Source organism: Equus przewalskii, chromosome 3 (genome assembly GCF_037783145.1).
Source record: "Equus przewalskii isolate Varuska chromosome 3, EquPr2, whole genome shotgun sequence".
Classification (NCBI taxonomy): domain Eukaryota; kingdom Metazoa; phylum Chordata; class Mammalia; order Perissodactyla; family Equidae; genus Equus; species Equus przewalskii.
The window spans coordinates 39,484,959-39,500,018 of NC_091833.1; the positions used below are offsets into that span (position 1 = coordinate 39,484,959).

General features: G+C 36.4%; 1 protein-coding gene across 1 annotated transcript in view; it reads left to right on the plus strand.

Annotated features, from left to right (window-relative positions):
- Window positions 1–15,060, plus strand: part of DNAJB14 (DnaJ heat shock protein family (Hsp40) member B14) — a 53,874-nt gene that overhangs the window by 19,534 nt on the left and 19,280 nt on the right. Inside the window, exons 2-3 of the mRNA XM_070612606.1 lie at window positions 2,432–2,603; window positions 9,405–9,550. Of these exons, the coding sequence (XP_070468707.1) occupies window positions 2,432–2,603; window positions 9,405–9,550 (318 nt within the window). The remainder of the gene's footprint in view (window positions 1–2,431; window positions 2,604–9,404; window positions 9,551–15,060) is intronic.

The window sequence follows — 15,060 nt, forward strand, 5'->3', positions numbered from 1 at the left end:
CTAACATCTGTGGCCAATCCTCCTCTTTTTGCTAAGGAAGACTGGCCCTGAGCTCACATCCGTGCCCATCTTCCTCTACTTTATATGTGGGACGCCTGCCACAGCATGGCTTGTCAAGCAGTGCCCTGTCTGCACCCTGGATCCGAACCGGTGAACTCCGGGCTGCCAAAGCAGAATGTGTGAACTTAACCTCTGCGCCACTGGGCTGACCCCTTCATTTCTTTTTCTGGTTGAATAATATTCCATTCTGTGGACATACCACATTTTATTTATCCATTTATCTGTTGATGGACATTTGGATTGTTTCCACTTTTTTTCTATTATGAACAATGCTGTTTGAACACTTGTGAACCAGTTTCTCTGTAGATGTATGTTTTTATTTCTCTTGGGCATAAACTCAGGGATGGGATTGTTGGGTCAAATGGTAACTATATGTTTAATCTTTTAAAGAACTATCAGACAATTTTTCAAAGTGGCCACGCCATTTTACGTTCTCACCCACAGTGTATGAGGGTTCCAATTTCTCTACATCCGTACCAACACTCGTTATTGTTCATCTTTTTGATTATAGTCATCTTAGTAGGTGTGAAGTGGTATCTTATTGTGGTTTTAATTTCATTTGCCTAATGGCTATTGATGTTGAACAACTTTTCATGTGCTTGTTGGCCATTTGTATGTCTATTTTGGAGACTGTCTATTTAGATCCTTTGCTCATTTTTTAATTGTTTTTGGTCCTTTCGTTATTGAATTGTAAGAGTTCTTTATATATTCTGGGTATATGTCTCTTTCAGATATATGATTTTCTAAATACTTTTTCGTATTTTGTGGGTTGTCTCTTTACCATATTGATGGTATTCTTTGAAGGGAAAAGGTTTTTAACTTTGATGAATTCCAGTTTCTCTATTTTTTCTTTTGTCATTTGTACTTTCGTCATATCTAAGAATGTTTTGCCTAAATCAGGGTCACAAAGATTTACTCCTATATTTTCTTCTGAGTTTTATGGTTTCAGCTCCTACATTTAGGTGTGTGATCCGTTTTGAGTTAATTTTTGTGTGTAGTATGAGGAAGGTATTCGTTGTGTTGCATGTGGATATGCAGTTGTCCCAGCACCATTTGTTGACCCACAAGTGCTGATATGTAGTATGTTCATTTTTATTCAATTCTATTTTCTTATTTCTATTATGATTATTTCTTTGATACATAAGTTGTCTAGATTTTTTTTTCTTTGCAGCCCATTTGTGATCTTTGCGGTTAGATTTTTGTGATTGATTTCTCACTTAAATGCATTGTGCTCTATATATGATGCTAACTCTTTGAGATTTGAAGAGGATAACATTACAACCTACCTATAATTTAGTCAACTTTCATTCCTTGTGTACCTGTAAAGAATGAATATTCACCAGTTGTTGGATATAATGTTGTGTCTCATAGATCAAGCTTGATAATTTAGATGTTTATATCATTTGTATCCTTAGTGATTTTTTTAGTCAACTCGATGTCAGTTATTGACTGAAATGTGTTAAAATCTACCATCATGGTGGATTTCTCTTTTTTTCCTTTTAGTGCTCTTGTTTTTTTTTTTTTATGTTTAGTTTTAACTTATGGGAAGTTTCAGACATACACAAAAGGAAAGAGAATAGTATAGTAAATTACTACACCCTCCTGTCTGTAACCATTATGAATATATACGGCCAATTTTATTTCATATAGTCTCTCCATCCCCTTTTTTATGCCCCTCCAGCATCTTAAAGCAAATCCTAGACATAACTATTACTGTTTTATAGACTCAGTGTTCAGATTTACTCACACATTTACCACAGTATTTGCTCACCATACATCTCAGCCTGTCTGGAAGCATTTTCCTTCTGCCCAAAATATACATATTACAGTATCCTCTTGTGAAAGCTTAGTGGTAAATTTTCTTAGTTTTTGTTTGTTTGAAAACGTTTTTAATCTTGTGCATTTTCTAGAAAATTGCTGCAGAACTCAAATTGTCAGTTATTCTTCCTGAGCGTTTTGAAGATAGTGTTATTTTAGCTGCCATTGTTGCTGTTGAGAAATAAAATGGGAAGACTAATTTCTGTTTCTTTGTAGATAATCTCATTGGCTACTTTAAAGACTCTCTCTTTTTTCTTTGGTATTCTGCAGTTTCACCATGATATAACAAGTAAAAGTATGTCATAAGTAATTGAATGATAGTAATTTTGAGTTATTAGCTTTAAATTTCTTAACATTCTACTTTTACATGGTGATTAAATGTCTGTAAACAGTTATGTACATAAGGGAATGCTTGCTCTTTAAAAAGGTCCTATCGTAAATCTTTTTGGAATACACGATTTTTAATTTGTCGTCTTTATGACTTTCTTCTCAAGATCGTGTCTATGTACCTTCATGTAAACAGGCATAGTATGCTCTCTGTGTCTTTCCACAGCACTGTTGGAAATAATTATGAAAAATGGAAGCACTGCTGGAAGTAGCCCTCATTGCCGCAAACCCGCCACAAGTGGAGATCAGGGCAGGCCTAACTGCACGAAGGACAGCACGACTGCCGGTGGGGAAGGTGGGAAAGGCTACACCAAAGACCAGGTGGATGGAGTTCTCAGGTAGGAAAAAGTCTGACTTACCTCAGCTGTAATTGATACTAATGCAGTTTTTAATGTTAGAACAGCTAGAAAAGGTGTTTGAGTTATATTTCGATAGAACAGACATTGAGGAATTCAACTCTGGGTGTCTTATGCTTTATATTCTTTGTAAAATCAGTCTGTAAAGTACTGACTCTGTGGAAGTTTCCATCTTTTAAAGTAACTATAGGCCACAAAGGCACTTCCAGATAATTTTTTCTTTGAGGAAAATTATTTCAATTTTTTGACACAGTGAAGTGTTTTGATAATAATATTGAAAGAGGATAAAGAATTGTGTTGTTTTATGTATACGTGAAAACAGGAGAATTCCACATGATAGGAAAATTGAGGGCAAGCAACAACATTTTCTATTATAAATAAAGATATATAATATCACATATTAATGAAGTTTTTTTTCTATTTATGTTCTTTCTTTAAGGCTATTTTTATATATATGCAAACACTATAATGTCCTCTCCTTTTAATATTTTTCTTATTCTAATGATTCTCAATGTTTTAGTTTTACCTCATGATACACTTCTACAGAAGAATTAGGTAAAGTTGAAAAATTATGAACTAGGTTTTGAGGATCTGACTTTACTAATTTTATACTTAAGAAAAGATTTTCTGAAAATAAAAGGAACCTGTGAGTCTGAAACACTAGAGAAATAGTGTTTTGTTTCCTGCTACGGCTCAGGAAGCTGTGCTGACGTGGCACTGATGTTCTCTAGGGAGACCAAGGCGAGCGCGCCAGGCTCTGCACAGGCTGAGTCGGGAATGCACGTGCAGTCACTTAGCACGTGTGGAACTAGCTCAAGTGAAGAGTCGGTAAAACTACTAGGTCGTCTTTCTCTTTTGCCCTTTCTTACCTGTTTCTCTTTTAGTCTTATTTCCTTTCTTTTCTCACCCTTTTTCCTCCATTTTTGCTTTTTAGTTCATTTTTTTACTCACTATAATTTGGAATTAAAGCCATTTTGAATCAAATATTAATGTATTTATATTTTGCTTTTTTTCTTATGTATTTAGATGCTAAAGCTTGATTGTAATATTTTATCTGAGTGTGACCACAATAGTAAAAGAAGACTGCCTAGTCTTGGTAAAGCCATGGAAAAGGGTATTTGATTAGCATGAATGGTACTGAAGCACTTTGAGAACATAAATAATGTTGCTAACCACTTTTATAACTATAGTATTGTGTCAGAGGTGGCTGACTATGTGAGATAAGTGAATAAATGAGAGACTTGCTGGAGAATTTCTTTAAGCAAAAACTTTAATTAAACAGTGTGCTGAGATGAGTTCCAGGAAACCACATCTATCCGAAAACAAATTGTCTTTTCTGGTAGACATTATTTTGGTTGGGAGAACATGTTCTCAATGAAGGGCCTAAATAGTGTTCATTGTATCATATGTGAGTTTTACTTAGAATCATTTTGTGATTTCTTTTTTGAAAGACTATAGAATCACGTATATATTTGAAAATATCACCAAGAAAATATAGTTGACAGTTTTGGAGTATAAGACTCTCCTAAATCTGATGTTATTTTTAAAAAACCTTCTTTCTCTATTTCTTTTACCCTAGCCTTGAAAGGAAAAGAGGAGTAGCTCAAGGTGTGGTAGAAATGAAGAAAGAGCAGCACTTTGCTTTGCTATCTCTGTTTTGGTAGGTAGGCAGGGGGATGTTTTGAGAATGGAAGAATGACAGATGCTAGTGGGTGCAGATACACTTTGTATATGGGCCGAATTGACAGATGGAAACATAAAACCTTGAGGGAGTTTCTGTTGGCTTCTGTATTCTCTGTGAAATTGGAGATAAGATTTTCCTCTGAGAGTCTGAAGAAAAGAGATGAGAGGGAAAGCTCGAGCAGAGTGGGGAAAGGCTGGGCTCTGCAGAGGGGGAGGGCGGAGGGGATAAGGGTTGCTGCTGAGCCTTAAGGTCCTAGCCAGGTCCGAGACTCTGAGTTCTTATCGGGTACAAGTATTAGCTTAGTAGTACACCTGTATTAGAGATTGTTTCTCTGGTCAATAATTTTATTAGACCTTTTTTTATTAAATAAATGTAGCTTTTTTCTTTGGGGACTAAATATGATTGGAACTTTTTTTTCTTTTTAAAGATTGGCACCTGAGCTAACAACTTGCCAATCTTTTTTTTTTTTTTTTTTTTTTTGCTTTTTCTCCCCAAATCTCCCCCAGTAGATAGTTGTATACTTTTAGTTGTGGGTCCTTCTAGTTGTGACATGTGGGATGCCGCCTCAAGATGGCCTGCCGAGTGGTGCCATGTCCGTGCCCAGGATCTGAACCGGTGAAACCCTGGGCCGCCAAAGCAGAGCACGTGAACCCAACCACTGGCCCACGGGGCCGGCCCCGGAACATTCTTTAATCGAATCCTAAGTAGTTCGAAATACTTCAGTGGGTACCTTATATAAAAGTTGCTAAGCTGAATCATGTAACGCTTATCCGCTATGTTAGCCTTCAGAAGTGTTGCTTTAGTGAGGTGACAGATCGCCAGCAAATGCTTACATGTTGTATGTTGTTGTGTTTTGTTTTACTTACACATAGGGGATTTTCCTGAAGACAGCCGTGTTGTCTTGGTGGCACGATTATGCACATCAGTTGCTCGGTGACAGTTTGGCTCCATGGAGAAGCCATGCAGTAACACTGCATCCATTGCGTTAGGAAGAGCTAGTTTATAGTCACTGAGGAACGTGTGTGACTTTGTAAGATGAATTCTCTGTGAAACTAAGCACTGTTGTCTTTGTGTTGAAGTGTATTAAAAAATTGAGAAAAAGGTGTCATAGATCTAATTTGAAGAGGTTTTTAATATCTCATTGACCAAAAGTCCATTTTTTTATTTTAAAAATTTATAGGATCAGTGTGAAATCATTAACTGGACCCACCGTTATATTTATTATTAGGAGACTTCTGGACTACAGCTACGTCATTTGAATTACAGGGATTTGATTAGGATTTGATATAAGCTGTAGTTCCTTAAATGAAAGGAAAATAAATCATTGGCTAAACTTATAAAATCATCCCTTGTCTCAGGAATAAAAAGTATTTCCTTAAACACCAATTAAATTTAGAGTCTCTTAAATAATTAGCTATGACACGAACAAAAGACTCTCAAGAGGGCCTTCCTCCCGTGCCCACGGCGCTCTCTGGCACTCCGAGGAAGACGCCAAAGGCTCAGCCATACACGCTTCTCCTTTGCTGAGCTCCTGACGGGCCTTTCGGGCCCTGTTGCATAATACTTTCTTCCAGCGTAGGTAGTGGGTTACATCTTTTTAATTTATTTTCATTTTTCTTTGTTTTTTAAAAAATTATTTGATGAGGATGGAGAAGAAAGTTTGAATCTTTCAGTAAGAAGTGAACTGTAAAAAGTGTGACAAATGCATTTAGCTGGTGAAAAGGAGCACGATGAGCAAAATATGAATAGAAATAAATATGCAAATGGTAATTTCTCATTCAAGTGTGAAAAATTAGGTAAATGAGTACATTTGGAGCATTTACTGAAATATGTAGTCTTCATCCTGTCCATTGGTGATGTCGACTGTATACCTCGCTGCTGGCTTCTCAGAGAATTTCTCCTCTAATCTGTGATGAAAAAGTCAGTGCAGGGAAGATATGGTAGAGCTCGATACAGCTAAGAATTAGTGAAATAATTGTTTTTCCTACCTTTTTTCTCTTGATGGCAATTCTTAGCTTTATGACCCATGTCTAGAGGATTGCGAATGCCAACCAATTTGCCTACACTGTCAGCAGCCGCTCCCGGGCTGCCTTTTTCTGTTGTCTAGCCTTTTGTACTCAGGAAATACCAACAAAACAATTTTAGAAGGTTAATCTCGTACATAATTAAACATCTTATGCATTCAAACCAAATAGTAATGACTTTAGGATTGTTCAGTGTTTTGTTTATCACTGCCTTTTTTTCCTGCATTCAGATAGTGTCTGTCATATTCTTAGCTCTGTTCCCTGTCCCACAGTCTCTCTTCCTCTATTCCAAATTGATTTTTGGTGCCAAATACATTTTCATTACAGCACTTAGCATCTTTGGTCCGAAAATGACTTTTAGACCCTCACTATTTCTGCCCTTAAATTGAACCAGTGATCCATCCTTCTGTCATGAAAGGTGGTGGCCAGGCCCAGTCCCTGCCTTCAGGGGCCTGTAGTCTGGAAGAGAGGTCAGAGAAGTAGACAGGCAGCTGCAATAGGCGGAGGTGATTCCTGGGACAGGGCTAAGTTCAGAGGGCTTTGGGAAGGTATGAGGGCCATCAAACTTAGTCTTGACGAATTTGAGTTCTGGAGAAAAGGAAGAGCTAAGCTGAGGTCTGAAGAAGTTGTAGAAACTAACTGAGCAAGAAAGGAGGCAGAGAAGGCATGTTCTGGGCACCAAAACCAACATCTGAAAATATCTAGAAGAGGCGAGAGTCTGTTTAAACACTGGAAAAGCAAATAGAAGGGCGGAGGATGACTACTCTGGAGTCTGAAGGGCTCCTTTTCTTCTTTCTTCTGGTTCTGAGACTGCAGTAGGATTGTCAAGTCAAACTGAGATTTGCATCCTTAATTCTTAGATCTTTCCTAACCACTGTTCAAAATAGCATGCCTACCCTTGGCCACTTTATTTTTCTCTAAATATTTATCACCATATGATGTGCTTTCTGTTTTACTTGTGTGTTTACTCATTGCTTGTCCCTCTCCAATTGTGAATTTAATGTGAGCAGGGATTCTTCTACTGTTTATTCACCACTATAGTATCTGAAACAGGGTCTGGCAGAAAGCAGATGTTCAGTAAGTTTTTGTTGAAGATATAAATCTCAGTTCTCATCTATTGCCTGGTTCTATGACTTTCGGCAATTTACTTAACCACTCAAAGCCTTGATTTCCTCATTGGTTAAATGGGAATAATATCTACCTGATGAGGAGTAAATGAGATAATTTGTGTAAAGTAATCAGCATAATAAGAAATTTAAAGTTTTCTCTGTGAAATTGTTGTGGACTATTCAGAATTCTTCATATTTTAGAAGGGTAATAGGAAGCATATATATTATACATTATATCATGTTTTAGGAGGGTTTGGTAAGCAGCCCAAACATAATCTAAGAATAACATTTCTGCAGCAAAACGTACAAATATTCACACTGAAATGGGATAAGTGAAGATTCTATAGCAGCTTCACATCTGTTTGGGTCAAGTTTTTCCTCTGAAAGAGTTAAAATCAGGTTTTTGCAGTCAAATTAGTTATAGAATAACTCATTTTTCAGAGCTTTATGAATATTGGAACATGGATATGGGATTGTGGACCTGTGTAGGTGTTGTATAAATGGCCCCTCCCCTTTTTTTCTATCACATAGTTTCTAAACGTATCTAGGAGAGTGGGTCTCTACAAACCAGGATCTTTCTCTCTTTTGTTCGCTAATGTATCTCAGGTGCCCAGAACACAGTCTGGGATGTAGTTGGTGCTCAATAAATACTACTGACTAAATAAAGGAAATGTCATGTTTATGAAATAAAATTGACTTGTGTTAATATTTATTATCTAAGGTAGAAAAATCCAATTTTAATTATTATTACTATAAAGAAGACTGCATAACAGATTTTTGTTGATGTGATTATAAGAAAATTTCTATAATGTTATACAGTAGCTTCTCTTTTTTTTTCCCTTGTTGCTATAACAAATGATGAATACTTTCATAATGAAAGGAGAGCTAAAGCTCATTTATTCCAGAAACATTTGTTGAGATCCTGTCATGTCCCGAGCACTGTGATGGTTAATAGGTTCAGTAGTAAAAAATGATCAACTAGGGTTCTTTTCTTTGACAACTTTGAGTCAGTCTTTTCCATTGTTTAGCTGCCAGTGAACAGTTATGCCTCAGATCCTCTTGCCTGTTACTGCCTCTATCACCAAGCACTCACTCACAGAACACATCTAAAGTCATAAAGGACTCCACAAAAAATATTTAAAATGTACCTGGATTTTAGTGAAGGAAAATTACTAGGTCATGGGAGAATGTTAGCATCCAAAAGTGTTAGTGTTCTCTGCTCCGTTCAGAGTATTTCTTTTCCTAACATACTTTAAAGACCCCAGGCTTAAATCTGTTACGTCTTTAGGGTTATAAACTATGTAAGTAATCTTTAAGAGTATGCTCATCATCATGAAAATCGTGTGTAACAAACATTTTTGAGTCCCATGATGTATTTTATTGTGATATTTTATCTTTTTCAGAGACTGATACAGATGAATTCTCTTTAGCATAGCCAAGCTGAGTTAACTTGCCTCGACACTGAAACCATAGGGTACTGTAATTGTTGTACATGCACTAAACTGTTGCTTTGATGTTTGGGTAGGTCTAGGTTATGCGACAACAAAACTGTTGGGATGCAGTATGTATTAATCCTTAGCTGTGACATACTTGCGAGGAGTTTTGGAATTTCTTTATGCACTTGAGTACTATAAAATTGTTCTTATCCTCTCATTTTGGTTACAGTGTGTGCTGCGTCCTTCACCCACAGCTGTTAGGGGCTTTGCTTTCTTCTCTGTAGTTGTGATAAATTATACCAAGGACATTCTCATGGCCGACTCTCCTTAGACTGAAAAGAGGTTAGAGGAATGGTCTGTGGTCAGAAAAGAGAAGGAAACAATAACCCTTAACAGTAAAAGCTATCATTTGGTATTGAGAAAATGATCCACAGACGGTCCTTTATACTATTCTAATCAGTACAAAGTTAGATATGTCATGTGAAATTCTTCCTTGAAATTTACATTATAACATACTCTCTTGTTCACAGCATAAACAAATGTAAAAATTACTATGAAGTACTTGGAGTTACCAAAGATGCTGGTGATGAAGATTTGAAAAAAGCTTATAGAAAGCTTGCTTTGAAGTTTCATCCAGACAAAAACCATGCACCTGGAGCAACAGATGCTTTTAAAAGTAAAGTAAACCTTTTAAAGCAGTTTTACTAAGCTCTTTTTAAGGTCCGCTTTGTTTCAGAATATTAAATTCTGCCTTTAGACTGGTGCATTTGGAAGCCAGCATAAGCAAGGGTCCTCAAAATCCTTTAAAACTTCACTATTAACTTATTATACCAAAAGCCAAACAAATGCACTTTGGCTTTACAAAAGGAACATGCCAGCTTTGGCGAAGTCCTAAGTAACTTGTATAGATACCCGTACATGCTTTCTAGCTTACCGTGTACAAGTGATGTGATGATTATGCATGAGCTAGCATATTACCAACTGGTTCTAAGGAAACTAAAAGCAAAAAAAAGCTTTTGAGATATTGGAGACTGTCTAGAATTGGAAATTACTTGGAATCACTATCTGCCCAGTGTTCTTAGATTTGTATTAACTCTGGCCAATTTTTGCATTTTTTGTATGTAGTTTCAACTAATGGGATATTTTTTCTTTTTAAGAATTAGTTTCTTTCCTTCTGCCTACTATTCACTTTTCTTCATTTTCTTTCTCAATATTATTTTAGTTTTTTGCCATTTTAGTAAAGAAATGTTAGAGAACTGATTTTGTAATTTCATGTTTGTTACATACCATTTATTCATAATAGTTAACTTTTAGATCATAGGAAAATGCTGAAGTTTGTGATGTTCTTGTGAATTTGGCATTCATAGAGCCAATGTATAATATTTACAGTGAATTGCTGGAGTCTTGGAATAATAAGAAGGAGATACTCATTTTTAAAATGTTCCTAAAAGATAGACAACTCAATTGGTCTTTCAAAAAAAATATTGTTAAAATTGTTTCAAAAATAGTTTTATTTCTTGAAGGAAGTTGCCAAGCAAAATCCATTTGGGGATTATGAATATATTCCAATAAAAGCAGCCGCCAAAGTGGTGCTGGTGGGAGTGAAGTGGCGCTGTGCACTGAGCGCCTTCTCTGTGTTTCCCTCAATTGAAAGTGGTATGTTGAAAGTACTGGAAAAGTTTCTTCCCTCAAAAACACTAACTTTAGCACATAGTCCCCTAAAAGGTAAAAAATGTTTTTCACATTATGAATTAAAATAATTTAAAGTTTTTGGTGTTTTTAAACACGTTTAAAAGCATTTTGGCAGTGAATTGTTTGCATGTTTGTGATGTGCTAGGTGATTTCAGTATTAATTCTTCATTAATGCTGAGAACATTAAACTGCTTCTTTCTCCCACTTGTATTGAAGTCATGGTAGCATTATTGGTCTTGGAATAACAGTAAGTGGATCTACCAATATTTTTATAGCCTGTGTTACGTTTGGAAGAGATGAGCAGTGTACATGTCCCCCCAGCTTGACACTCAGAAGGGGTTTTACAAAGTGATTGTACTTTGGGGTGATACATTTCAGTTTTATGCTGTGCTTTGCAAAACCAAAAACTTAATGTTTATCAGTGTGCTAGGAGGTGATTCATCTCTAGAGGAGAGGCTCAAGCTATTCAGTACACAGAGGTTATATGTAAATCAGAAGGCTAATTTATTAATCCCAGAGAGGGTCAGAATAGGGAGTTGGCTGATGAGCCCATTTTTCATTAAGTGGAAACTATGTAGAAAACCCAGGTTGCAGTCCACAGATGCTTGGTGAGCAAAGGTAGTTAATTAGAGAATATTACAGCTTGTGTCATCATACAGAAATGGTAAGTTTCATTCATTCAGCACACAGGGTCTTTTCATTACCTCCTGAATCATCTTGTTTTATCTTTAACAAATAGATCTTAACCTCTGTTTTTGGGTTATCAGGCTGTTTATTCTAAGCAAAGACTATAGTTTTTTCTTTTGTGTAAAAGGTAAGTATGGATTGATTGCTCTGTAATTACCAAAACACTTTTTACAGAAGATGGAGAACACTTGCTTTTTATTTCCTCCAAGAATAGAAAAAGAGGAGATAATTGGTTTCCGGAATTAAATTAAATAGATATTTTCATTTGTGTGTTTTGTAAAGCTTTAAAAATAAAGAGTTGTTATCAAGGAGGGTATACTAAATGAACTCTGAAGCTCTTTGTCCTTTACAGTTAGTATTGTAAGTTTCTCTAAGCAGGGAATATCTTACTGACATCTACAGAGGGACTCTTTGTCCTTTACAGTTAGTATTGTAAGTTTCTCTAAGCAGGGAATATCTTACTGACATCTACAGAGGGACTCTTTGTCCTTTACAGTTAGTATTGTAAGTTTCTCTAAGCAGGGAATATCTTACTGACATCTACAGAGGGACTCTTTGTCCTTTACAGTTAGTATTGTAAGTTTCTCTAAGCAGGGAATATCTTACTGACATCTACAGAGGGACTCTTTGTCCTTTACAGTTAGTATTGTAAGTTTCTCTAAGCAGGGAATATCTTACTGACATCTACAGAGGGACTCTTTGTCCTTTACAGTTAGTATTGTAAGTTTCTCTAAGCAGGGAATATCTTACTTACATCTACAGAGGGACTTGCGCAGGATATAGAAACATACTTTTAAAAAAGATTTGAATGAAATGGATCTCTTTTCTTCTCTTTGACATCTGTGTCTTCAAAACATACTCAGTGTGCATTATCTTCAAAGACTTCAAGTATTTCAGAGACTATTTGAATTGTACCTGGGCCTGTTGACATCTATATGAATGTTATAACAAAGGGCATGGATTAGCTGTTAATGTGTTTGCTTGATAAATAATAATGGATCAGATGCTGTTGCCCATGTTAGGTCTGGTTGTTCAGTATTCTTAACATCTGGAATCTGTGTCTAAAAACAAAGAAGTCAGTTCTGCCCTTTGGGCTAGTGTCTATAGAGAAATACAGTAAGAGAATATGAGATCCTCTTACTCAAAGAATTTTTAATTTATAAAGGGGAAACAAGTCTCTCACAGAACATTTGGAAATAATAATAATACCTAACATTTGACAAGCATTTCATAGTTTTCCATTACCATTTTTAAAAATTTAATGCTTGTTAAAAATCTTGTGAAATAGTCAGGGGACCCATGTCATCCTCTTTTCACAAATAAGAAAATTGAGGCTCAGAGAAATTAACTGATTTACCCCAGGATCTCCCAGAAGACTGAATATAAATAAATACCAAAACATAGAGTAAAGATTTCTGAAGAAAAGTGAGAAATGTAAAGTAGCATTATGATCAGAGTAACTGGAGAAGCCTTCATATAATAGGTGACAATTAAGAGTTTTCTCGAGATGAGTATGATTTCTGTGATTGGAGGAGAAGGAAGATGGCAGAAGCTTGGGTATGAGAATGAGGCAAGTGATGTAAAAATGAATGAGGACTTCCACTTTCAGGAAGATGGAACAGATGTACTTATCCCTGAAAGGGGTAAAACTGAGTGTCCTAAGTACAACTGAATATTATATATAAAACAAAACAAACATAAGAAAACTCTGAAAGGTGGAGAGAAGAAGGTAGACCAGCTAGGGACCTTGGCACCCAAAGAACAACATGGCAGTGAGTTGCTTGGGTTTTCATTTTGCCTTTTATATGTCAGACTAGGTGCTGGAGAAGCAGACAACCCAGAAACACCAATGAACACAGACAATCTCCAAGAAAAGCATGCTCTCTCTAGTCAAACAACCAGGAGAGGGACAGCCTAGCAAGACAGAAAACTTTTAAGCAGTGGCCATTCTACTACAACCAAATACCACAGAAAAACCTGTGACTGCACCCATACCCACACCAGCAAGGCTGAGTAGAGAACTTAGGCTGCCACCCTCTCTGAGCTGTAATGAGATGCCCTAACCCTCCAGTTGGGGTGGTAACAGAGAAGATCGAGTAGGGAGCTGATACTTCCACTCCTACCTGGCAGTAACAAGGCGTCCCTTCCTTTCCCCACTGGAGTAGTGTCATAAGTGACCTGGTGGAGAGTCAGGATTTTCACCACCATCCAAAGGTAAGCAAAGCCATATCCTTACTACACCTGGGGAGCAGTAATGAGGCACCCCTATTCTTGCCAGCCAAGGGAGTATCAGTAAGGACTTGATGAGGGACTGGCAATCGCATCCCTGCCCAGCAGTAATTAGGTTCCCCTCCCTTCAGCTGTCATCAGAGGCCAAGGAGGAAATCTGGACTCTTTTTCCACCTGGGAGTAACAAGGTGCTATTCCCTTTTTCTGTACCAGAGTAGTGTCAGAGGAGGACAGTTAAAACAGAAGCTTTAGATAAGATTCAGAGTCTCATAAGGTAATACCTCAAATGACCACATTTCAGTTGAAAATCACTTGTCATACTAAGAACTAGGAAAACCTCAAACTGAATTTAGAAAGTCAGTCACTAGATAGGCACATGGAGATGACTGAGATATTAGAATTGCCTAACAAAGATTTTAAGGCATCCATCATAAAAATGCTTCAATAAACAATTACAAAAAATGTTTGAAACAAATTTAGAAAAATAAGTGTCTTAGCAAAGAAATAGAAACTCTGAGCAAATAAACAAAAGGTGTAATGAGTCAAATGGAAATTTTACAAGTTAAAAATCCAAAAGCTGAAATAAAAACTAGCAATAAATGTAATAAACAGCAGAAGGACAGAAAGAGGAAAGAATCAGTGAACTGGAAAATAGAAAAATAGATATTATCTAATCTGAACTATGGAGAAAATAGACTGAAAAAAAGAAGAAAGAACATAGCCTCAGGGACAAGTGGAATCACAACAAAAGATTGAACAATCGTATCATTGGGGTCCTGGAAGGATAGGCGAAAGAGAGCATAGCTGAAAAAGTACTCAAAAGATAAAGATCGAAAACTTTCCAAACTTGGCAAAAGATCTAAGCTTATATAATTTGAGAAGTTGAATGAATCCCAAACAGATAAACCCAAAAAATCTACACCGAGACACATCACAGTCAAACTTCTGAAAACTAAAGACAAAGGAAAAATCTTGAAAGCAGTAAAAGATAAATGACACCTTCCCTATAAGGGGAAACAGGTCAAATGACAGTGAATTTCACATCAGAAACGGTGCAGGCCAGGAGGGGATGGCACATTTTTCAAGTACTGAAAGAAAAGAAATTCAGAATTGTATACCCAGCAAAAATATCCTTCAGGAATAATGAGGAAATCGACATTTTCAGATGAAGGAAAAATAAGAGAATTTGTCCCTAGCAGACATGCCCTAATAGAATAGCTAAAGGAAGTTCTCTAAACAAAAGAAAACAATAAAAGAAGGAATCTTGAAATATGAAGAAGGAAGAAAGAACATGGTAAGCAAAAATATGGGTAAATGCAATATTTTTTACTGCTTCTCTTGAGTTTCTCAATTATGGTTGACACTTGAAGCAAAAATGTTAACATTGTCTGATATGGTTCTAAATGTATGCAGAGAACATATATAGGACAATTATATTATAAATGGATAAGGATAAAGGAAAATAAAGAGAAGTAAGGATTCTGTAGTACACTTGAAGTAGTAAGATGATGATACCCGTAGGCTGTGATAAGTTATATATACAATACCTAGAGCAGCTACTAAAAAGCAGGAAACACT